The sequence below is a fragment of the Tamandua tetradactyla genome, chromosome 4 (genome assembly GCF_023851605.1).
Source record: "Tamandua tetradactyla isolate mTamTet1 chromosome 4, mTamTet1.pri, whole genome shotgun sequence".
NCBI classification, from domain to species: Eukaryota; Metazoa; Chordata; class Mammalia; order Pilosa; family Myrmecophagidae; genus Tamandua; species Tamandua tetradactyla.
In genome coordinates, this window is record NC_135330.1 from 113,876,966 (window position 1) to 113,902,288 (window position 25,323).

The 25,323-nt window shown below is 37.2% G+C and overlaps 2 protein-coding genes across 2 annotated transcripts in view; one reads left to right on the plus strand and one right to left on the minus strand.

Annotated features, from left to right (window-relative positions):
* Positions 1 to 19,140, minus strand: part of GPALPP1 (GPALPP motifs containing 1) — a 30,666-nt gene extending 11,526 nt beyond the window's left edge. Inside the window, exons 1-6 of the mRNA XM_077158288.1 lie at positions 18,927 to 19,140; positions 13,342 to 13,474; positions 12,585 to 12,680; positions 6,437 to 6,548; positions 3,557 to 3,691; positions 2,659 to 2,823 (exon numbers count right to left, since the gene is read on the minus strand). Of these exons, the coding sequence (XP_077014403.1) occupies positions 2,659 to 2,823; positions 3,557 to 3,691; positions 6,437 to 6,548; positions 12,585 to 12,680; positions 13,342 to 13,474; positions 18,927 to 19,014 (729 nt within the window). The 5' untranslated portion in view covers positions 19,015 to 19,140. The remainder of the gene's footprint in view (positions 1 to 2,658; positions 2,824 to 3,556; positions 3,692 to 6,436; positions 6,549 to 12,584; positions 12,681 to 13,341; positions 13,475 to 18,926) is intronic.
* NUFIP1 (nuclear FMR1 interacting protein 1) overlaps positions 18,549 to 25,323 on the plus strand; it is a 78,557-nt gene continuing 71,782 nt past the window's right edge. Inside the window, exons 1-5 of the mRNA XM_077158287.1 lie at positions 18,549 to 19,653; positions 21,718 to 21,800; positions 23,201 to 23,299; positions 24,267 to 24,329; positions 25,228 to 25,304. Coding sequence (XP_077014402.1) covers positions 19,230 to 19,653; positions 21,718 to 21,800; positions 23,201 to 23,299; positions 24,267 to 24,329; positions 25,228 to 25,304 — 746 coding nt within the window. The 5' untranslated portion in view covers positions 18,549 to 19,229. The remainder of the gene's footprint in view (positions 19,654 to 21,717; positions 21,801 to 23,200; positions 23,300 to 24,266; positions 24,330 to 25,227; positions 25,305 to 25,323) is intronic.

Sequence of the window (25,323 nt, forward strand, 5' to 3'; positions counted from 1 at the left end):
TTTAGTTAGAGACAAAAGAAATAAAAGTATGAAGATTGGAAAAGAAATAAAACTACACTTGTTGACAAATGACATGATGTTTGTACAGAAAATCCCAAAGAAACTATAAAAAAGCTCCTGGAACTAATAAGCTATGAATTGAAGAACTCAAGATCAACTTATAAAACTGCTTTCCTACGTGCCAGTTTGAATAACTGGAATTTGAAATTTAAAACACAATCCCATTTACAATTGCATACACATTGAAATGAAGTACCTAGGTATATATCCACGAAATTTTTTTTTTTTTGGTATGGGCAGGCTCTGAGAACCAAGAAATTTTAATTAAAGAAAATACTGCAATGATACTCTAGAGAATTTAGTCCCAATCAGAAACTGGGATGGCCCACATAAAAATGGATGAAAACCCCTGTCTCAAAGCCTATTTTTCACGCTGCTGTTTTTGGTTTAGAAAACCAAAGACCCTCATACAATTTTACTCTTAATAATGGACTAAAACAACATGTATTTATAATAAATGGCATTACAAATATAGGAATATCTCACTTCATATTTTTCCATAAAAACATCCCCAGAAAATAGATGCCTTTATTTGTTATATTTACTAAGGAAAATGATGTTATGGTAAAATGGAGATAAATACCAGAATATTTAATATTAAGATACAGTACATCTAGTCAAGACTGGGAGGTGAGGATATAATAGATCCTATTCAATTAATTTATGTAGAACACTAAATTAATTCTATAAATTAATTATAAATTAATTCTATAAAGAAATAGAAGAACACTTCTATTTCTTTCTAGAGAGCAATCTTAGTTCTTGCTGGGTAATCAAATATAAAAAAGTAAGATGAAGTGAATGGAGAACCTATTAAAGTTATTTGGCTAAGACCGGTTACAAAAATTAGTCATGATTTCGCTATAATTCAAAGACACAGGAAATCAAGTACCTCTGTGACATCATACAGACTGTGACATAAATATAATTCTGATACTTACAGTATCATATAAAATGTGAAGGTTATTAATAATTCCTTTATAAGTCCACTGTAAATCCTGAACAAAACCTTTTTTAGCACTGAAAAGAAGAAAGACCAGGTCTAAAGAATCAGTCATATGGCTTAAAACCAGTTAAGTTCAAATCGTACTGTCTAGTTTCCATTTGTTCCATTTTTTCTGTGATATTTTCCTCTAAAGAAGACTCCTTATATAATATCTGGCCAACTGCAGACTAGACATCTATCCACATACAATCAGGATCAAGAAAAAGGCACAAATAAAAATAGGCCAAATAAAGTCCATGTAAGCAAGGGAATTATTATTTTTTTGGCTAAATCATAAAACCTCCAGTAGATTGTTTTAAAGTTTTTTGTTTTTGTTTTAACATGGGCAAGCACTGAGAATCGAACCCGAGTCTCCAGTATGGCAGGTGAGAACTTTGCCTGCTGAGCCTCTGTGGCCCATCCTATACTGCTTTTAAAAAACACCAGTTAAGGAAGAGTAGGCAGGTATTCCAGCTCTAGCCTTTCAAGGTGTAAGGTTCACTTCTACACCACATCTTCTTTGCCTCTTCTGCCCCCATGTGTGCTGGTTCACCTCTAAGAAAAATCTCAGATTTCTTTCAATCCTCAGAACAAAAGAGAACTTATGTTGCCACATACGTAGAGCGCTAAAACGTGGAGCTTTCAATATATCATGCACATTTTAAGATTACACATTGTTTATTTCACAATCAATTCTCCATCTGAATCAAGCAGGTGACGGAGCAGGTTTTCAATTTAGGGCTACAGAAATAGAAATCCTGATAATTCTAGGTACTGATGGACAGGATGAACAGTGCCAGGGCAATGAATTAAGGTATGAACTGTTTAGATCGGCACCAATGAAACTGTTACTTTTAGGTGAAAATTCATCAACCATTTAAGACTTGACAGGGACATTTTAAGGGGATAAAGACCTCTGGATGGAGTAAACTTAAGGGAACAGTGCTGGGGCACTGGTTCAATTCCTAGATTAGAATGGAATATTTCATAATAAATTGGAAGATTCAAGAAGAAAAAACCTAAAAATAATAAAAGAGGATGTTCCCCCTAGCCTACTGACATCTGGTTGATTTGCAGATTACTGAGTTTCCTGTGTTAAGGAAGGTGCTTCTGGCATATCTTGCGAGTAACATGAAACCTGGGACACCTGAGATACAGCAGTTGGAGAGTGTCTCTATGTATCTTTTAACTTGCTAGATTAATCCGCAGCTTTGGTTCTTTCAAGATATATTGAAAGACACACTTTCATGGAGATAGTCTGCTATTGTATAAAAACAAGGGAATTTTGAGTTAGAAAGGTCTAGAATGGAATTTTTGTTCATCACTTACCAGCTCTGTGACCCCAGAAAAGTTGACCTCATAGAGATTAGTTTTTCCATCTATAAAATAGGCCCAATAAACCTATATCTCAGGGTTTTCCAGAGATTTAAATGAGACAATTTATTGGCAAATAGTAAGCAATTAATGTCACTTCTTTCCTCATAACTTTCCTTCAGGGAAAAATCTGGATTTTCCCTTTGGAATCATAATTAAAAAAAATAATACTCATTATTCTTTTCAAAACAGAGCCACCATGGAGAGAAGTAAATGAATAAACAAGCCAAATCTCTCACCATAGCTTTCCTTTCTTTGTCAGCTGGAGTATCTGTCCAAATTGATCGATCTCCAGACTTGTCATCAGCTCTTCTCTTGAAAGCTCTTGGCCCAAGACCAAAGTCTTTCATTTCTGGAGGAAGCTCAGTCATCCATGACTCCCTTGTAATTGGTTTAGATGAATCCTTTCAGAGAAATAAAAAGTTGGGGGAAAAAAGCAGTAACATGGAAAATAAATACCTAATCCTGTATAAGTGGCTGTTCTCAATTGAGGTTTTAAAGTTATTTAACAGACAATCATAGAAAGGGCTGATGTTCTTATACCCTCATCAATGAATCATACCTCTTAAACTTTTGCCAATCTGATTGAATAATAAAAAAAAAAGCTATCCTATTTTTGTTTTAAGTTGAATTTTCCATTTTACTAATGAGGTTGAATATCTTTTCAAATGTTGATTATCCACATGCATTTTCTTCCCTATATGGTGTTTTTCATATATGTTCTGCACATTTGTCTGCTGGATTGATTTTTTTCTTACCAATATGTAGTAGCTCTGTATTAATGGGTATTAGCCCTTTCTCACATATTATTAATATTTTCATCTAATGATTCTTTTGCCCTTATGTAATCTTTCACCATACAGAAATTTTTTTCTTATTCTGCATGGGCAGGTACTGGGAATCGAACCCGGGTCTCCAGCATGGCAGGCGAGAACTCTGTCACTGTGCTACTGTGGCCCACCCACTACACAGAAATTTTTAAGTAGGCAAATTTGTCAGTCATTTCCTTTAGTTTCTGGGTTATCTAGATCCTAAATTTTCTTTTACTATATGTATATTTTTAATTTTTATTTTGAAAATTTGGATTTTTAATCCATTTAGCCTCATTTCTGATAGTAAAGTGTATTTAAAACTTACATCATCTCCTTTAGTCAGTTTCTCTTTCATTCTCTGGGCCCTTTTTTCAAACTCTGCTGTTACACTATAGTTAACAGGTCCTGTTGCAGGCATTGGTCCAACAATGTCCTCATCATCTTCACTGCTGTCTGTTTCCTTTTAAAACAAGACATTAACTTTAAACAGAGTTTTTTCTTTTTCTTTTTGCATGGGCAGGCACAGGGAATCGAACCCAGGTCTCCAGCATGGTAGCTGAGAACTCTGCCTGTTGAGCCACTGTGGCTTGCCCTAAACAGAGTTTAGAAAAGGATCATAAATTATCTGAAATTTAAGTTAAACTGCTTATCCATAGACAATCAAGCAAAAAAGCAAACACTGTACTGCTGTTTATCCGATGAACAATGAGAACCGTTTCCTGTCTTCCTTAAGTATACCAACAAAGGCAAAATCAATTTTAAAAACTACTTGAACAGATATACATGGGATGTGGGCTGTCACACCATTTTCCTATGCTCCCAGAGACATTATATTATTTTGGCTCTTTTCTTGACGTATATATGTGCTCTCAGAATTCTTCTTAACAAGAGTATTCCAAGTAACTATTACTAATTAGTCAGAGTTGACATAGATGATAACTACTTTTCATTCCTTGTACAAATAAAGCTCTTTGGAATAAGAGGCACATAAGTAAGGCATTCCTGGGAGCTGAATCAGCCCTCATGACTCATTACAGTCCACTGAAAAGGAAATCTCATGCAAGAGCTAATAAAATAGTGGCCTGGATGGGTTAATTTGGTTCCAGAAGTAGCCTACTCACTCCATTAGTATTTTTGTGAATGCCTTAATTTGGGGGCATATGGGGTAAATGAGAGACTTACAGATGTCCCACTTCGAGAAAAGAAAACATGAAAACGTGTATGAGAACAGAAATAGAAGTGTTTTTTGAAAAACGATTAAAGGGAAATCATGAAGCAAATAGTTCAGAACCAAACGTACCTTAAGCAGGTATATGCAATGGTGTAATGCCTGTTCCACCCTCAACCTCTATCTTTTGCTAAGAGAAGGCAGAGAATAGAGAACATGTGATTTCTTGGGAATTATATTAATAATCCATTTGCTAATTTAAAGTAGGTTAAAACAAAGTTCCAACTATAAATGAAATTGAATGATGCTACATCTTTAAAATATTTTTCTCAACTTTTTATTAAGGAAAATTTAAAGTCTATGGAAATGTGCCAAAACTAGTACCATGAACACCCATATACCCTTACCCAAATCATCGACTGTTAATACTTGACCACACTATCTTTCTGCTTTCTTCTGTGTGCGTATATACACTTTTTTTTTCCTGAACCATTTGAAAGTAGGTTGCAGATGGCATGACAAGGCCCTGAACTGAAGCAAGCTTCCTTGCCACTCTCCTAGGACAACGGGTTCAGTTCGATCTCTTCTGCATGATCAAGCCTTGAGTTATGACTCCTTTCCCTTATCCCAATCCTTAAAGCTTATAGCTGGGTTCTCAAAAAGCAGTATGGTCCTCCCTGCTGGATAAATTTATATCTGATGCTCTGGCCGTGAATTCTCTCAATGTCATTTGCATCTGAGCTTTTCCCTTTCTTTGGAGCTCAACAGTGCACGAAATTTGTTGCTATTTTATTTCCCCCAGCATCCTGTGTGTGTGTGTGTGGGACAGCAGAGAGAGCCTGGCCTGGTCATGTCAGCTCAATCCTCCTCATAGTTGGGAGGTCTTCCTTTAGTCATGTATTTTTGTATTTAACAGCCTTGTCAGAAAAGATTGCTAATACTCAGCCTAAATTCTTCATGGTTACTTTCATTGCATCAGTGGACGTAATAAGGACAATAATAATAATGAAAGCTGTTACAAGTTGAACCTTCTTATTCTCATCTAATCCTTACAACAGATGCTGTGAGGTAACTGTAACAATCTACCTGTTACTATTAAGGAAACTTAGCTGTCAGGTTGAGGCAATGGATTCAAAGCTTGTGTGGCTCCTGCCTTCCTCTCTCTCCTTTAACCCTAACTTCCTTCCTCTCCATACTCTCCTTTGCATTCTGATGAGCTATTTGCATTCTCTAGAACAATCTTCCCTGCCCTCTTTGGTAAGCTATCTCCAACTCATCCACCTTCAGTGTAGCCATTAAGTTTTTAAGGAAAAAGACTTTCTCACGTCTTCAGATTAGTTTCGATTTCCCTGTCATGGTTCCATTATACCTTATCTCCCTCACTTACCACATTAGAATTATTTAACATCTGTATTCTCCTCTATGTTGCAGGTGTGATGAGGGTAGGAACTGTATCTGACTATTCACTCATTCAACAAATATTTCTGACTGACCACTATGCACCAGCAAAGGGACTAACAAAATCTATGTCCTCAAGGACAAACACTATAGTGAGAAGAGGTCCACAATAAACAAAAGAAGCAGTAAAATAAATAGCATGTTAGGTAGTGATAAATGCTATGAAGAAAATTAAAGGAGTGAAGGAGACAGGGGTAGAGGAAAGAGGGGTTAGCAATTTCAAATTAGGAGGATGGAGATAATTTCATTGAGAAGGCGACATTCCTGCAATAGAATAACAAAGATCTGAGAGGCAAGTCACGCAGATATCTGGAAGAGCATCTCGGACAGAATAAACAGCAGGTATAAACAGTGATAGGAGCTTGCCTAGTGGTGGCCAATGAGACCAGATCAGAGTAAGAAAGAAAATCCGAATAGGGCCTCCTGGGCCACTGTAAAGACTTTGAGGAGAGAAGGAGCAAGGTGATGGTTCTGAATACAACTGGGTCTTCCATTACATTTGAGTTCAACAACTCTAGCTTTTACTGTATGAGGTTTTGAGTTTTTATATCTTTTTATTTAAACTAAAATTTTCCAAACCTCAGAGTTGAAATATGATGATGAAACTTGTGGTCCTGGGTCATCTCTGCCTTTGTCGTTTTTCTGTGTAGATTTAATAAAACCAGGTGGTAATGCAGGACCTATTAGAGGCCTGAAAAGAAAATTCACTTTTATCATTCTCACTGACTTTAAAAGCAGTTTTCTAAATAAAAGTTCACAAATATAATAAAATCCAGGTAATAACAAATGTTGAGAATGGGAATTTTAACAAATCATTTTACTATTACCTTATATTTTTTACTAGTATTACCTAGTATTTCTTCCCTAAGTATCTTAAAAAAAATCTAATCTTACATTTGAACTTTCTACTTGTTAGCTGATGATTAGATACTAAACCAGTAATTCTTGATTGTTGTGGCACTGGGATTTACCCATTTCATAAAAGAACTATGTTAAACTAGAATTTTTTTAAAAGACTTTATTATGAACTAATGTCTTTTTCTATTTTGTGCCTTGTTTTTCAGTTTCAGAATTCATTACCTACTGAAAAATACCTTAGGGAACATTACAAGTATAATCAGAACTAGCTGAGTATAAACTGAGCTCTGATATATAGGGCATATGCAATTCAACAGCTGTGTCAGCAATCCAAGGTACATGTGCTAAGGCAGTAAGCAAATCTGTGTCACCCTCACTAATTAATCCAATAACGGTGTGGAAGTATGGAATAATACAACTAGCTCATTTGAGACCTGCAAAGAAGGAAAAAGTGCTGTGTTAACCACATTTCAATCAGGGCTCTTTTCTGTTTCCTTAAAACAACCTTGATTGTCATAAGTTACCCCATTTTCTAGGAGGGAAAAATAATGCCCATGGCCAACACAAGCACTAAGTGGCAAAGCTGGAGTTTGAACCTCGGGTTAGACTTGATGCTAAAGTTCATTTTCTTTCAAGCTGCCATGCTGCCACATTCTGAAGAAATTGCCATCAGTTTGAAATGGAGAATAGTCTGAATTCTAGGTCTTAAAAAGAGAAAGTCTTATTTTGTGTAGGGAAAAAAAAAAGATAATGTCTATTGTTTTTCATACTTTAAAGTTTCTTCATTCTTTCTTTCATACCAAAGTTTTTTTTCCACAGCTGTCACTGTGTCAGAATTATAGACCAAGATGACAATGACATCCTAAGCTGAATGTTCCAGTTTTTGTTGTGTTCAATTGCAATCTCACAGACAAGCTTCCTGACAGGGGAAAAACAGTGCTAAGAATCAGAACGTCTGGGTTCTGATCCAGGTCATTTAATAATCTTTTGTGTCTGGGTTCATTAACTACTTCGAGCCAGAATAATTTTCCTTATATAAAACAGGGAAGTTTGTGTTAAAGATTAAATTGGATAATATTCATAAGTAACAAAGTGCTCTAAGGAAGTACAGAATGATTTTTTTCTGAGTACAATTTTTAGTAGATATACAAATGTAATTACCAGCTTATTTCTTCAGCTTTAGGGACGTGTGGGGATGAAGTTACTGATACATCTTAAAATACAGTAAAGGAAAACAACCATGGCATACTATAGTCACATAAAAGGTTCCTGAACCCAATAAGTTATCAACTTTGTATTTCACACATTCATTTATTACTGCCTAAAATACACTTCTCAAGAAAGAAACTGACAAAAAACTAAGCAATGCATTTTCTTAAAAAGAATGTTATATCTCAGGATCAGCTAACTTTCTATAAAAGGCCAGACAGTAAATTTTAGACTTTGAGGGCCACCTATGGAATATATGTCTTTGCTTTTTATTTTCTTTCATTTTTTTGTATGCTGTAGTATGGCAGGGTCACATTTCATTCTTTTTCCATGTGTGTAGCCCATTATTGCAGCACCATTGTGCTGAATTTTGTTTGTTTGTTTTTGTTGGCTTCTTTGTTTGTTTAGGAAGTGCATGCATGGGCCAGGAATCAAACCTGGGTCTCCCGCATGGCAGGCAAGAATTCTACCACTAAACTACCCTTGCACCCTTTGTTTTTATAAATGTAAAAAACATTCTAAGCTTGGGGGCCATACAAAAACAGACAGCCCAAGGGCCAAAGATATATGGAAACATGAGCTGACAAATGTGGTTATAAATTTTGACTATAAAATGAACAAAGCCTTTTTTATTTGTTCTTGTACACTGGTATATAGTGTTATGACTGATATATACGGTGCACATTTTCACGTCCAACATTTAAACATTTTACACTTCAGAGAAGAGAAAAAGCTTTATTTATTATATGCTTACTTTGTACCAGCTACCATATTAAGATATACTCATACACATATAACACATATAAATATAAAATATCAATCCTCAGAATTCTATTAAGGCAGGTGTTGTTAGTCTTTTTTTTTTTTTCACCTTTTTTTAATTGTACAATATAACACATATACAAAGTAAAGAAAGAAAAAAGCAATAGTTTTCAAAGCACTCTTCAACAAGTAGTTACAGGATAGATCCCAGGGTTTGTCATGGGCTACCATACTATCATCTCAGATTTTTTCTTATTGCTGCTCCAGAACTTAAGAGGCTAGAAGGAATAAATACTTTTCTATCATCACAATTGACTTTTTTTTCTTTTTTGTGAAAAATAAAATATATACAAAAAAAGCAACAAATTTCAAAGCACAGTGCTACAATTAGTTGCAGAACATTTCAGAGTTTGGTATGGGTTACAATTCCACAATTTTAGATTTTTACTTCTACCTGCTCTAAGATACTAGAGACTAGAAGAACTATCAATTTAATGATTCAGCAATCATATTTGTTTGTTAAACCCTCCCTTCTCTGTATAACTCTACCCTCACCTTTGATCTTTCTATCCCACTTTTTAGGGGTATTTGGGCTATGGCCATTCTAACTTTTTCATGTTGGAAGGAGCTGTCAATAATATGGGGTAGAGAGATGGAACTAGTTGATGCTCTGAAGAGGCTGGGCTCTCCCGGCTTCAGGACTTATCTGGTCAGGGACTCATCTGGAGGTTGTAGGTTTCTGGAAAGTTCAGATGTTCTTTAGGATTGGCTGGAATGGTTTTGGTTGGGGTTTGGCAAATTATGATAGGTAGCAATGTCTAACTGAAGCTTGCATAAGAGTGACCTCCAGAGTATCCTCTTGACTCTATTTGAACTTTCTCAGTCACAGGTACTTTACTAGTTACACTTTTCCCCCTTCAGTCAGGATGGCTTTGTTGATCCCATGGTGCCAGGGCTGGACTCATCCCTGGGAGTCATCTCTCATACCACCAGGAAGGCTTTCACCTCTGTTACCCTATTTTACAGTTGATAAATCTGAGGTTCTGAGAAGTTGATCAAATCATCTAATTTGGCACACAAGGATTTGTTTCTTCTATCAATAAATAATTAAGAAAGTATTTGAATTAGAAGTCAGAATATCAGGATTTCAGCCCCAGCTTTACCCTGTACAATGGGTACAACTTTAAGCAAATCACTGGACTTGTTTCCTTACCTGTTTAAAAAGGGAGGGGGGGAGGGCCATGGTGGCTCAGCAGGCAGAGTTCCTACCTGCCATGATGGAGACCTGGGTTCGATTCCCGGTGCTTGCTCATGCAAAAAAAAAAAAAAAAAAAAAAAAAAAAGGCAGGGGGATGGGGACATTATGTGGTACAAAATAAGCCAGAAACAAAAGAACAAATATTGTGCAGCTCTTTTAGAAAATACAAGAAGATTGGGGCCTAGATTGTAAGCTCTTATAGCAGTCACATTTAGTCTGGAGCTGTAAATGCTATTTTTAGATTTTGAGGTACTATGCTATATATGTATACCTGGTATCTCCCTAGAACTTTCGGTACCTGTGTGACACCTAAGACTCAGAGTTGGAGTTCTACAGCTTTGAAAGTCAGCATTGCTACATACAACAACTGTTAAAGAAACCAAAAAAGAGATTAGGCTTCAATTAGAGATAAGAATGAAGTCAACTGGGTTGGGACTAAGATAAATCAAGATACATGGGTAAAGATGATAAAGTAGTTTAGAATGTCACCTACTGTATGAGACCAATGGAATAGAGGTCTAGGTTGTCCAAAACCTGCATTTTCTGCAGCAAATAATCTAACTCAACCTATCTGGATAGATTATTTAAACAACCCAAACACAGGGAACCCAGAATGGGAATGAGGGCTTGTAATTTTGTAGAGTTTAATGTAATATCTGGATGCATTCCAGAGGATGTTGGGTAGATAATTAAAAAGCACTGGAAAACAAAAACCTACAACCTTCAGATGGGTCCCTGGTCTAGATAAGTCCTGACACCTAGCCCAGCCTCTCCAGAACATCAGATATCTCCATCTCCCTACCCCATATCAGTGACAGACCATTCTAATATCAAAAATTTAGACTTGCCATAGCCCAAACAACCCCAATGACAGGTATGGAAAGATCAAAGGTGATAGTGGAATTATACATAGAAGACAGAACTTAACAAATGATTATGAATGCTGAATCATTAAACTGATATCTCTTTCAGTCTCCAGTATTTTAGAGCAGCTAGAGTAAAAACTTACAAGTGTGAAATTGTAACCCATGTCAAAGTCTGAAATATGTTCTACAACTAATTATGGTGCTATGCTTGGAAATTTACAGCTTTTTTGTATATATGTTATTGTTTACAAAGAAAGAAGGAAAAAAAGATTGTATTGATAAAAAAAGTATTTAAGCCCCTAGCCTCCTATATTCTGGAACAGCTAGAAGGAAAAATATGAGAGGATAGTATGGTAGCCCATGACAAACTCTGGGATCTATCCTGTAACCACTTTTTGAAGAGTGCTTTCAAAACAACTGCTTTTTTATTCCTTTGCTCTGTATATATGTTATACTATACAATAAAAAAAGTTAAAAAAAATTATTGGCAAAGTCCCTTGAAAGACTGGAGAAAAAATATGGAACTATTAAACTTTACCACCAGGGAAACCCTTGATATTGTCTAAAACATTAGGGACTCCCAAGTCAAGAGGCCAAGCCCTTGATCTTGTTGAGCCTATTTCTGTAGCAGAGAAGCTAAGTCTACCTATAGATATGCCTAAGAGTTACTTCCAAAGAAGCTCTTTTGTTGTTCAGATGTGGCCTCTCTCTCTCTAAGCCAACTCTGCAAGTAAAAATCATTACTCTCCCCGCTCTGTGGATCATGACATCCAGGGGAGAAAGTCTCCCTGGCAATGTGGAATATGACTCCCAGGTTGAGCCTGGAATGCATTCCTGAACAAAATGGGTAAAAGAAATGTAACAAAATAAGGTATCAGTGGCTAAATGAGTTCAAATAGATTCGAGAGGCTATTCTGGAAGCTACTCTTACGCTAGCTTCAGCCAGATATTGCTAATTACCAGAGTGTGCCAAACCCTAACCAAAACCATTCCTGTTAACCCTACAGAACACCTAGGGCTTCAGCTGAGATTCTATAAAAGTTTCACACACTAAGATTACTTGTGAGAAACCTACAGCCTCCAGATGGGTTCTTAGGCCAGATAAGACCTGAAATTCAGAGGGGCCAGCCTCTCTAAGAATATCAACTAGTTCCATCCCCCATTCTGATTATCAACACCCTTTTCCAACATTAAAAAGTTAGAAGGGGCATAGCCCAAATAGCCCTAAAGATTGGGAGAAGGATAAAAGGAGAGGGAGGAGTTATGACAGAGGAGATAGGACTTAACAAATGACTATGACTACTGAATCATCATATTAATATTTCTTTCAGTTTCCAGTATCTTGGAGCAGCGAGACGGAAAAACCTAAAACAGTGGAACTGTATGTAACCCATACCAAACTCTGAAACCTGTTCTATAACTATTTGTTACAATGTACTTTGAAACAAATTGCTTTTTTGTATATATATTTCACAATAAAAAATGTTAAAAAAAAAATGGCAGGGGGAGAGGGCTAACATTCCACCTGGCCTACTACAAAACACTTTATTAGTACCATGTAAGAGCTGTGGAAGTTTTTTGTCAACTATTAAGTGTTAGAAACATGTACATAACTTTTTATTCTATGAAACGCTACAATTCCCTATGAATGACTTATGTAAAATGTTACATAGGTATATAAATTAAAAACAATTTCATACTATTCTTTAATGAATTAACAGACATTAGCTGAAATATTTAGAAAGGACAGGCCTGAAATATTACATATTATCACCTTGGAGGAGATTCATCCTGCTTTTTAAATCCAGGAGGAAGGGCTGGTCCAAAAAACCCATCATCATCATCATCATCCTGATTTCTCCTCTGTTTTCTGAAAACACAATAATGTAACTTGATCCATGCATATACATCAAGGAAATTTTAATAAAGCGAAATTTTAATTTCTAAAGGAAGCATTAACTGCAACTAGTTGGACAAACACTGAAGCAACTCCTTCACAGCACTTGTATTTCAATTTTTCGTGTTTAATGAAATATTGAAGTCTACTGCCAGATGTTTTTGAGCAAAAAGTTGGCAACTGACTTTTAATCACATTTAAGGAAGGGTTCTAAGTTGCTATTCTGTATCATAGTCTTAAAACTGTATCAAAAAAATCCTCACTATCCAATTATAAACAAAGACTCAGCTTCTTATTTACATGGACTCTTGGTGAATAAGGCTAGATAAACATATACTACATATACAATCTTAAAAAATTCTATGGCTTATGTAGAACATTTAGTCATTTCAATATCTTCCAGAAAAATTTCTAGATAACAGATTTATTGAAATTTTAGACATCTCACAGCTAGTATACTACAAGAATAAATTTCTTTGTGAAAGACATAGTTTATGCTAAAATGCCATATGAAATGGCTTCTTCCTCTACTGTATAACTACAGATATGACATCCCCTGACTAGTTATCTGTTCCAGCCAACTTACACTGGATTAGAAACTTGGTTTATCATTTAATTTAAGTAAGTGACTGACCTTGCAGTTGGACCAGTGTCATCTTCTTCAGACTCTTGATTTCCTTCTTCATACAAAGAACTACTGTCCTCATCACTATCTGATGAATCCGAACTACTGCTTTTATAATTAGGGGGCAAAGCAGGTCCTGCAACTAAAGAAAATTTATTGTGTGTGTCAAAACCAACTACAAATGATTCAATGAACCTATTAGATGACATTTTCACTTTCTGAAATTCACTGGACTGGCTATCTACCATCTGTTACAGATTTTAATATCAATTTTTAATGTTTTATGTACACTGGTTTTGCATTTCCAATTATATTCTTGCTTAGGGAAAGCAGAAATCATATCTTAGCATAACTAGGATATTCACAAGAACACTAATACCTGATTTATAAATATAAATATAGCATATAATTTCCCCAGCAACATGCAATTTTTTTCATTGTTTGGTACACTTGCCAAAATAGCTAAATGATTTTTTTCCTTTATAGATAGCATATGGTAGACAAAATTACACTACCAAGCAAACCAGACCAACAAGTTGACTATTTCATACTCTAATATATCAAACATAAAAATATCCATTCTGGTTTCTAATTAAAAAGAAAATCTTTACTGGCATCACCATACCAATCAGTTAGTGTTCTTTCAAGACAATTTAAGCAGAAATAAAGTCAGAATCACTTTTAAGTTTTACTGCTTACTAGTAGAGATGAACAGAAGAGAAAGAGATTGTACTGGGGTGGGTGGGATGTTGGGGACTTTGTTAAAAGTCCCTTAGGCCCACTCACCAAAGTGACCTGCTCTCTTGTTATACCCCAGCAAATTACAAATTATTATATGACGTCACTCCATGATGTTGTCAAGTCATAGAGACACAACTTCTGTGTTGATCCTGAGTAGTAATACTAAAGGTCTACTGCCAGGAGGGCAATGGTGGCTCAGTGGCAGAATTCTTGCCCGCCATGTGGGAGACGCGGGTCTGATTCCTGGAGCCCGTCCATGCCACAAAAAAGTCTATTGCCACATATAGGCCAAACACCTGATCTTGAGGCTTCCTCTTATGAAGTTTATGTATGCAGCAGAGAAGCTTAGCCTACCAGAGGTAGGCCTAAGAGTTACTTCTGGAGGACCTCATCTCTTGCTCAGATGTGGCCTCAATTCTCTCTAAGCCCAATTCTGCAAGTGAAATCATTGCCCTATTCCCTATGTGGGACATGACATCCAGGGGTGAAATTCTTCCTGGCGGCATGGGAGATGACTCTCAGGGATGAGTATGGCCCTGGCTCCATGGCATCAACAAAGCCATCCTGACCAAAAGGGGGAAAAAAGTGTAACAAATAAGGTATTAGAGGGGTGAGAGAGTTCAAATAGAGCCGAGAGACTACTCTGGAGGTCCCTCTTACATAAGCTTCAAGTTTCAGTTAAATATTGCTACCTATCATAATGTGCCATACCCCAACCAAAACCATTCAAGCTAATCCTAATGACTACCTAGGGCAATGTATAAGATTCCATCTCCCTATCCCATATTACTGATAGTCCTTCCAACATGAGAAAGTTAAAATGGCCATAGCCCAAACACCCTTAAAGAGCAGGACAGAAAGATCAAAGATGATGGTGGACTTATAAAGAGAAGATAGGGTTTAACAAAAGAGTATGATTGCTAAATCATTATACTGATATTTCTTTTAGTCTCCAGTATCTTAGAGCAGGTAGAAGTAAAAACCTAAAATTGCAGAATTGTAACCCATACAAAACTCTGAAATGTTGTTGTTCAAAGTGTCGTGCTTTGAAATTCATTGCTTTTTTGTATGTATTTCATTTTTCACAAAAAAGAAAAAAAAAGTCAATTGTGATGATAAAAAAGTATTTATTCCTTTTAACCGCCAATGTTCTGGAGCAGGTAGAAGGAAAAATGTGAGATAATGGTATGGTAGCCCATGACAAACTCTGGAATCTGTCTTATAACTACTTGTTGAAGAGCACTTTGAAAATTATTACTTTTTTCCTTTCTTTGCTTTGTATGTATGTTACTATTGCCAATGTAGATCAAAATGGAATAAGAAATAAAGACCACCATAATGGTGAACTGATAGGTAATTATAAATAAAGTCTTTTGCCATAATTTCCAAGTCTGGATGCTTTTCAAGAACCACTAAAATATATATTTTTTAAAAGATTCCTAAGCCATTTCCCCAGGGATTCTGATTGAGTTGGTCTGAGTCAGAACTGGAAATATGATTTTTTATTTGTTTATTTATTTTTAAAAAAGACTTTATTTATTTTATTTATTTTACATGGGCAGGCACTGGGAATCGAACTTGGGTCTTCTGGCATGGCAGGCATGCATTCTTGCCTGCTGAGCCACCGTGGCCCACCTGAAATATGATTTCTTAAAGAGCTTCTCAGATATGCCATATGTTCAATGATAACTTAATAAATAAAAGGAAAATAACATGTTTTGGGTTCTTATGCATTATATGTGATTTTAAGAAATTCATATGAACTAACCTATTTAATTTGACATTATTAGAGAGGTATTGTATAATAAAGAACTTGGCTGGCCTTTGCACCTGGTTCTTGGGAGATATCCTCTAAATCTCTGGAATTTCCCATGATAGACCATGCCCTATCAGCCTGACCTCAGGGGAGAGGAGAGGGCTGGAGATTACATTCAATCACATGGGCATGGGTTCAATCAATCATGCCTGAATCATGAATCCCAATAAAACCTCTGGATGCTGAAACTTGGACGAGTCTTTCCTGAGTAGTAACACATGTCAGTGTGCTGGAAGAGTGATGCTTCCAGACTCCATGGGGAGAGAAGCATGGGAGCTTTGTATTTGGTGGCACTCCTAGACTCCCCATGTATACCTTCTTTCGGCTGGTCCTGATTTGTATTTCTTTTGCTGTAAAATAAAACTGTAATCTTAAGTATAGCACTTTTCTGAGTTTTGTAAATTAGGGACTCCCAAATTTATAGCCAGTTAGTCAAAAGCGAGAGTGACCCTGGGAACCCCAGAACTTGCAGCTGGTGTCTGACATGAAAGTGGTCTTTTGAGGACTTGAGTGCTCAACTTGTGGAGTCTGGCCTGATTTTCAGGTAATCAGTCAGAGTTTCACAGCAGCTGGTATCAGAAGTTACCGTGAGAGGTGTTACTGTTATTTCTATTTTACAGACAGGTAACTGAAGCACAGGAAGGCTAAATAATTTGTCTGACTTCACACAACTAAAGAGAGGAGCCAGGATATGAATATAGGAGTCAAGAGCCTATACCCTTAACCACTATACTATCCAACATTCAAGAATTGTCATCCATCCATCCAACAAATACTTTACTGGGTAAATACTTCTAGAGAAACAAACATAAAAAGACATATTAGCGCAGATGGTTAAAGTGCTGTTATGCAAACAGGAAAATAGGGAAAAAGTGAGTGGATATTTAGGAGGGTAATTTTACATGGAGATTTGAGGGCAAGTCTGTTGGAGGTGAAGGCTGTTGGTGGGCATGCACCAAGCTGAAGGGAAAGCATCCAGATGGGAGCAGCTTTTGAAAAGTCCTACAAAAAGGGAATAAGCTAGATGTGCTCGAGGCCAAAAAGTCCAGTGTGGTTAACAAAATGACAGAAGAAGAAGGTGGATGGTACGAAGGGGAACAGAGCATGCTTTCATGTCAGACACTCTGGATTAGAATTTCAGCTTGGCCACTTACTAGCTGGGTTAACTGGTTAAGTTGCTTAACCTTTCTGAGATACTCTTTCTTCTGTTAAAACAAGTTAGCAGTATTTCCAAATTTCAGAGGACTCTTGTGAGGAATGCATTAGTTAATATATGTAATACACTTAGCACAGGATAAAGCACACAGTAAGGAGGTTCTAAGTTGGGAGAGACTTGACCTGAATTTGCGGATAAGAGGGGTTTGGAGGTGGGGGGAGGTGAGTTAGAAAAAAAAAAGGCTTATAAAAAATGTTATATTTGCAACATACTTTGAAGGAAAAGCAAAAAGGACCTGATAATGGTTTGGATCTGAGGGCAAAAAGAGGAAGTGAGATGGCTCAGGGTTTGGGCTCCACTGGCTAGCCAGGTGGGTGGTCATGCCATTCTCTAATATGGGGAAGACTAGAGAAGAGAGGATGGGGGAAAAAGTCAAGAGCTTTGTTTTTCACATTTTAAATTTATGATACCCATTAAAAATTTCAGTGGTCCTGTCAGTGGTACTTTAGGGAGCAAATCCTGCCTGAGATTAATACAGGGAATATAGGGGGTGCACGAGTAGATCAATCATAGAATAGCTGCCTGTCATACAAACCTGGGTTTGATTCCTGGACCATGCATTTCCCCGCCCCACACACAAGAAAAATAAAAAAAATTCCCTATGATACATATATCACATCTCTGCCTCAGGGTATATGTTTAGATGTAGAGATACATAAATGTAGGGAGACACATAAAAAAAAGTAGGGAATATAGTGAATCAGAAACAACATGCATATAAGAACCCAATCAGATAATTTGTTTCCACACTCTTCTCCAACCTTCTTTGCTAAAATAAAACATGACTTTTAGTGGCTATAACAAAAATGAGATCTGGAAGGAAAACCTTTAGGTAGAAACATGGCTGTGTGGCAGTCAAGCAACAAAAATTAGATCCAGAAATGAGAGACCTACTCTTTCTGCATTATTTTTCTCTAACTATAGCGTCGGTCCTAGTCTATAGCTAAAACAATAAAGGAGATAGATACGCGTGGAGGAGTCTGAGAAGCATTTATTTGGTAAACAAAATGTTGGCTATGTGTTAAGGCTAGAAGGCCATAGTGCAGTGGGGGAGACAAATAATTTAAATACACTGCATTAAATATATGATTTAATTAAATAGGGGAAAAAAAACCCTGTGGGGAAAGATGAAGGTGTGACAAAGCATGGGATAGTTCGGAATGACTTCAACTGGATATTTAAATTTGGATCTTAAAGGATGGATAGGAGTTTGTCAGGTGTGTTAAGATATGCCAACAGAGAGAGGTCAGAGGGACCCTAGAATATTAATAACTGTACAGAAATTTGGTCTGGTTTGAGCACTGTGTGCCAGACGCAATGACAGAATGAGAAGTTAAGGAAGCAGGTGTAGAGCCAGAGAACAAAGGATTTTCTGTGAAGGTCTTGTACGTCAGAAAACAATACCGCACAGAAGTTAGGAGTACGGGTTCTACTGTTCTAATTCGGCCTCCACCACATGCACGCTGTGATCTGGGCACCTATCTCGGCCTCGGTTTCCAGTTTATGATATGGGAATAGTAATAGTCTTCACCTCCTATAATTTCTGGGAGGATTAAATGACTGTGAGTCAACCGTTTAGCCCAGCGTCCGGCTCATATTAGCGCTAAATTAGAACACATCAACATCATAATGATAACCCAACGAAAGCTCGCGCAACGCTACGGGTTTTCTGAGGATACCCCACCGCCACCTACTTGCTACTACAGCTTAGGAGGGAAAATTACAGCTGCGGTCGGGCCGCGCCCACTCCCGGGTCCTCCGCCCTCCCGGGGGTCTCCTTACTACTGGGTCGGACCAGCAAGGGGGCACGCCTCCGCCTACCCGGGCTCGGGTCCCGCTCCTCGTCTTCGGCTGTCCCGCGGGCATTGAAGCCAGGAGGCAGCGCCGGCCCGATCATGTCCCTGGCCATCTGAGGTGGTCGACACTACTCACGCACAAATATATTCTATTCGCGCAGCTGCAAATCTATCCGAAAAATGCCCAGCGGAGCGCTGCGAAAGCTTTAAGTTTTTCCGGCGCTGACCAATGACATAGCGGCCTGTGATTGGCTACATTGGGCAATTCGCGCTAACGGAAGTGACGGCTAAAGGTTGTGCCAAAGTCATAGGTTAGGTTCCCGACCTGATGGACGGCGTGGCTGAGCCGGCTGGTGGAGTTTTGACTCCTCCGGGGAGTTTTCCGCCTCCCCAGCTGAACCCCGCGTTGGGGTCGCTGAACAACGCTGCCCCACGGCGGGACAACTGGGTGCTCTGGGCAATGCTGCAGCCGCCGCCGCCCCCGTCTTCGTCCTTGACTTCCACGGTCGGGTTAGAGCCTTCCTCGGATTCGCACCCGCACCTCGCGGCCCACGCTCTCCCCGGGGTGCCGCCCCCCTTCGACACTCAACTTCTTCCCGGAGCTCAGCCCCCCTTCGATGCCCAGTCTCCTCTTGATTCTCAGTCTCGACCCAACGTCCAGCCTTCCTGGAATTTCCAGGCATCGACATCATGGTACTGGAGACAGTCTCCTGAAACGTTTCCTCAGCATCAGAAGTCCCACAACCTTCACGGTAGGCTGTTTTTCCTCACAGTATCACCCCTTTACCTATCACCGGCCCCCTTTCTTTTTCCCTTCCATTTCTGCTTTCCTTCGCTTTCTGCACTTCTGATTCTGCCCTGCACTCTTGGAATCTGGTCGTTAATGTCTCACAGTATGTCCTGCTGGAATATTTTCTCCTTCTGTCCATTCGTTTTAGAAGTTATTTATTGAATTTCAACTAAGTACCGGGAACTGGGAATATAGCAGTGAACAAAACATGCAGAAATCTTTTTCTTTATGGAGCTTAACATCTTAGGGTGGACAGACAATGAACAAAGCATATTGTGTATTTGAACGCAATGAGTGTGATATAGAGAGATAAAAATGATAGTGCAGTTTTAAATACAGTGGTGGGGGGATGGTCTCATAAGAAAGGTGGGATTTGAGCAAAGACTTCAAAGAGGTGAGCGACCAAAATTATGGCTCTATGGGGGGAAGGGATATAGGTAGAGAAAACTACATGTGCAAAGGCCTTGAGGCAAGATATACAGAAAAGAGTGGAGTCCTTGGTGGTTAGAGAGAAGTGGGCCTAGTGTAGAGTAGTAGAAGAGGACAGACTTTGTAGTTTGCCTTGTAGACCATTGATGGAACTTTCATTTGACTTTTACAGTGGGTAGCCGTTGACCCGTTTTGTTCAGGGAAGAGATATGTGCTGATTCAAATTCTAAAACGATCAGTCTGGCTAGAGTAATGTAATTGAAAGGGCAGTCAGTTAGGAGGCTGTTGCAGTTATCCAAGGGAGAGATTTGGGGGACGTGGGCTAGGGTGGAGCTGGATGATGAGAGGTAGATGGATTCTAGATATATTTTGAAGATAAGGCCAGTATGAATGCTGAGGGTTTGGATGTGGAATGTGAAATGAGGAGATGAAGGTAACTTAAGTTTTTTCCCGACAAAGAGCTGAAATTGAGATGGGGAAGACTGAATGGAATGTATTTGAAAGGGAAGAACAAGAGTTGGGTTTGGATATGTACATTCAAGTAGAGTTATTGAATAGCTGCTAGCTATGAGACTGTACTTTCAGGAGAGATGCATGGCTGGAGCTGTTAAGTTGCCATCATTAGCATGTATATAGAAGATATTTAATGCCATCAGCTTGTTCACATAAAACCATTCTCCAGAATTTCTCCAATTGCACGAAATTCAATTTAGGTTAAATTAAATCTAAACACTCAGTGAGTACTGTGTGTCAGTTGGGGAAATATATGTGTGGCTAAGACCGTCCTAAATTGGGTGAGATAGGTTCATATATATGTATAAATTACAATATAAGTATGACTGGTGATAGATGCGTATAAAAGGTGATTCATAATGCAGAAGAAGCAGCTTTTGGAAGAAGTTTCTTAAGGAGGTGTAGGATTGGGGGGAAAAGTGCTTTCTAGGTAATGACAGAGAGATGTCAGTACAAGGGTTCTGGAGGAAGGTTATAGAGGCAAAGCAAGCTGAAAAAATAAACTGGAATCTCATCAGAACACTCCAGAAAGCCATTTGTAGATTTTTGAGAGGGTAGTGTCATGATTGGAGTGTATTTTTGGTGTCATTGTATGGGATCAGTTGGAGAGGAGAGAACTTAGGAACTGAAAGACAATCTGGGAGAATATTACAGTAATCTATATGCAAGATCAGGGTTTCAGAGTTGGATAATGGCAGTAAGAATGGAAAGCAGCAATAGGATGTGAGAGAAGATGTACAAGGTTTCATTATCCTTGTGTTAGAGTGATGTTGGCAGTGCTGTATCAGATTTTACTGTTTAAGTTTCTGATATTCAGAATAACTGAAAGGAATTTCATTAGGTTATTGTCCATTTCTATACCTAAAACATCTATGGACCTGTTATCTCACCAGTATTTTTTCTTTTGAAAATATTTATTTCGTAGACTCGTTTTAATGTTTATGAATTTGTTTGATGTTCAACTACTATTCTTAGAAGGGCTAATTTAGCAGCTAATTTTACTCAAGTATATGCAACGTGCTGTAGCAAATAAAACTTTAAATAATTGTGTATTTGCAAACATTGATCTCTTTTTGTTTTTTAGCTAAACGTTCATATTATCCAAGAAAACATGATGCAAACTTCACTGATTTCAACTTCCCTCCTAATAGAAAACAGAAAAAAAAGGTATTTTGGGGATGTTCTTGAATGTCCCTATGTCACTTTTTCATATCTTGCATTTCTGTCATAACCATCTCCGTGTTTTGTGTCCCTTATTGACACTGTTTCTTTAAAGATGATGTCTGAAAGTAGAAGCTTCAAACAAAGTTTTTTTGAGAAATAAGTGGAAAAATTGTAGAGAAAGGATTAATGGAAAGAATTGAATCCATTTTGATATAGAATCAAAAGTAAAAATAACTGAGAATTATAATTATAGAACAGTATGAATCTTATTAAACCTTGATAAAATAGAAAATAATGTTAGCAGAAGAGGAGGGACTTGAAGGAGAAGTACTTTAGAAGTACAGATTTCTAAAAATAAAATTATATAAAATTGAAAGCATGGGACTAAGAACAAAGGAGGCTTTTTTAGGAATCCATATTTCTGTGTTAAGAAAACAATTCCTTAAGTTTCCTTTTCTTGTATTTATATAAGATTAAACAGTGTTGTAAATTTAAAACAGTTTATATATAATCATCATCTCTGCTTAATATCTGCAATGATTGAGAGTACCAGGTTTTTTGTGTCATTTTTATCTTATTTTTTATCTGTTGTTTACCTAAATTCATTGTAAAGCTTCAGTGTTTTTCATTTATGGCTGTTTGTCATTTTTTAAATGAGGAAAAAGAAAATCAACTCTTTTATACTTTAGAAACCAAGTCTTAAGATTGGTTTTCTTTATTCTGAAATAGCTTGCAAATCTGGTTTTTAAATTTTAAGGTGAATAAATAATGCCATTTGTTTAGAATATGTTGAACACTGTCTACAACCTGAAATGAATAGCCTTCATTTTGGCATGAAAGCTGTGTAATTAACATTAACAAAATGTTCTGCAAGTACAGTGTGTTTGTTCACATAAGTCCGACATTCAACAATTGGAGACCATTTCCTACATAGTCTGTCTTTGTAATAATCTTTTTTCTTTTTTATGTTCAAGCATAAAAATAGCAAATTGGAAAATCAAAAACAACTAACCTTTACCTAAATGATCCATTTCTCCTCTTTCTTTTTTTTTTTTAAAGCATCATGTAATTATTTTTTCTAAGAGTCAAAGTATGGTTTACCCTGAGTATTTATTTTTAGATCATTTTGACATGTACTATACTAAGTCTTCATTAGATTACCAATTTGGAATCTACTTACAAAGTTTGTATTAGCTTTACTCTCATTTAAAGTTTTTCCTGTCTGATCTTTCCCTAATACTTTTGCTAAAAAGAAAAGAAAAAGAAACATTAGAAATACGTTCAGAAAATTTTCCCACATATGAGGATGAAAAGTCAAAATGTTTATTAGTAGAACATAGTTTTATTTTTGTTATTCATAGATTTTTCTTTAAGTTTAATGTCTCTTTTTTTGTTGTTTGCAGAAAAGAAAGGAACCAGTTTTTCTCTATTTTTGTGATACCTGTGATCGTGGCTTTAAAAATCAAGAAAAGTATGATAAACACATGTCTGAACATACAAAGGTATGTTTTCTTTTTCTTGGTTGCTCTCAAATTCATTTAGTAAAATTGCTGTCTATCTATATGTTTAGTAGAATTTCTGACGTTTTCTCCCTTGAAAGCTTATGGTTTTCATAGAAATATTGTTTAATAACTTGACGAATTTGGACAGTGACCCTCGGCTTTGCAGCTTAAAAGTTAGGTATCCTCTCCTTTAGAAAGAAGTGCAGTGGCAGTAAAGAACAAGGGCAGTCTGGCAGCTGTTTGCATGTATGTGCCTCTACTTCTTTGTAAGAGGGCTGGGCCTTCCCTCCAGGTACCTGGGGCATTTCTATGAATTCTTTCCCTTTTAAGACTGCCCTTGACTATTTAACCATATACCAGCGTATAATTTTCCATGGTCTAGCAGCCTGTATGTATGGTCCCAACCTTATTAATCACTTTTATTTTGTTTTTGTTTTCGCATAGGCAGGCACCAGGAATCGAACCCGTGTCTCCGGCATGGCAGGCGAGAATTCTGCCTGCTGAGTCACTATCGCACTGCCCTTTTTTTGTTTGTTTGCTTGCTTGCATGGGCAGGCACTGGGAATCGAACCTGGGTCATTAAGTATTTTTTAAAAAAAATTTGAACCAGAATATTGGACAATTAAAAAGTTAAAAAGCCATTGTTTGGAGAGGTTTTTCAGCTTATAGAAATGCCTTTCAACTTTAGCAGTGAAGTACATTTTGCAACATTGCTGATGTCAAGCTTTCACTCGAAGAAATAAATGCTAAATATTACGTATTATATACTTTGAGAAAGTTATCCCTTTCTAAATGCAGCTCTGTTTTGGAGTCATCTTTGTTTTGGTGTTGACATAAATATGAAGTGATGACACCACATAGATGGGATAAGTTTATAAGTATGGCCAAAATACATCTGTATGTGAAGTAGTAGGGTAAATTTAATGTGAAGAATATTTAAGTCTTTTTTTTTTTTTAACTCTTCTAGTGTCCTGAAGTAGATTGTTCTTTTAGTGCACATGAGAAGATTGTCCAATTCCATTGGAGAAATGTAAGTTTGTGTGTTTGTGGTTTTTTTTTTTTTTTTTGTATGCTGTCTGGTGGGGTCACATTTCATTATTCTTCCATGTGAATATTCTGTTATTACAGCACCATTTGTTGAATTTTTTTGCTTGATTTTGTTTGTTTGTTTTTGGGAAAGTGCATGGACCAGGAATTGAACCTGGGTCTTCCACATAGCAGATACCCTGTACCCTCTACCGTATCTTTTTGCATAGGCAGGCTCCAGGAATCGAACTTGGGTCTCTGGCAACCTACCCTGTCTTTTTGATACATGCTCTTTTTATTTCATTGATCTATTAATTTCTCAACTCTTCATTTTTATAGCCTAATAGAAGGTAACATCTGTGGAGTACTTTTCACTTTTTAAGGCATTTTTACATCACTTATTCAGCTTCATCTTCACAAATAGCTGTGTGTGGAGTAGATAAATATTACTTCCATTTAACAGATTAAAAAAAAACTTGTCTAATGCCTCAAAATTGATCCTTGAGTCTGATTTTCTTGACACCAGTCTGTGCTCATTTTACAGCACTGTGCTGTTGCTGATAATCATGCGTACTCATTATTTCTATAGCTGCCTCCCTCAGTTTTGGTTGTAGGTCACTCATTTGTCAATTGAAAAAATGAGTGATGCTGGCAGGTTACTTTGTAACCAAAATTATTTTATTCCTTTTTTTCTGTTAAGTAGTGCTAATCTAACTACATGAGAAAATTCTTTAAGGGAAAAGTCATAGTAATAATGGATAAAATTATCTTACTTTGCTTTAAAATTGTCTCTGCAACTGAATGCCGTTTTGGGTCCAAGGTCTCCATTATCTTCCATAATACTCATAATACTCACAAGTATACTCTGTGCTTCCTGATGTTCAGCCGGCTTTTTCTCCTAGACGCATGCTCCTGGTATGAAGAAGATCAAGGTGGATACTCCAGAGGAGATTGCAAAATGGAGGGAAGAAAGAAGAAAGTGAGTAAAAATTAAGAAC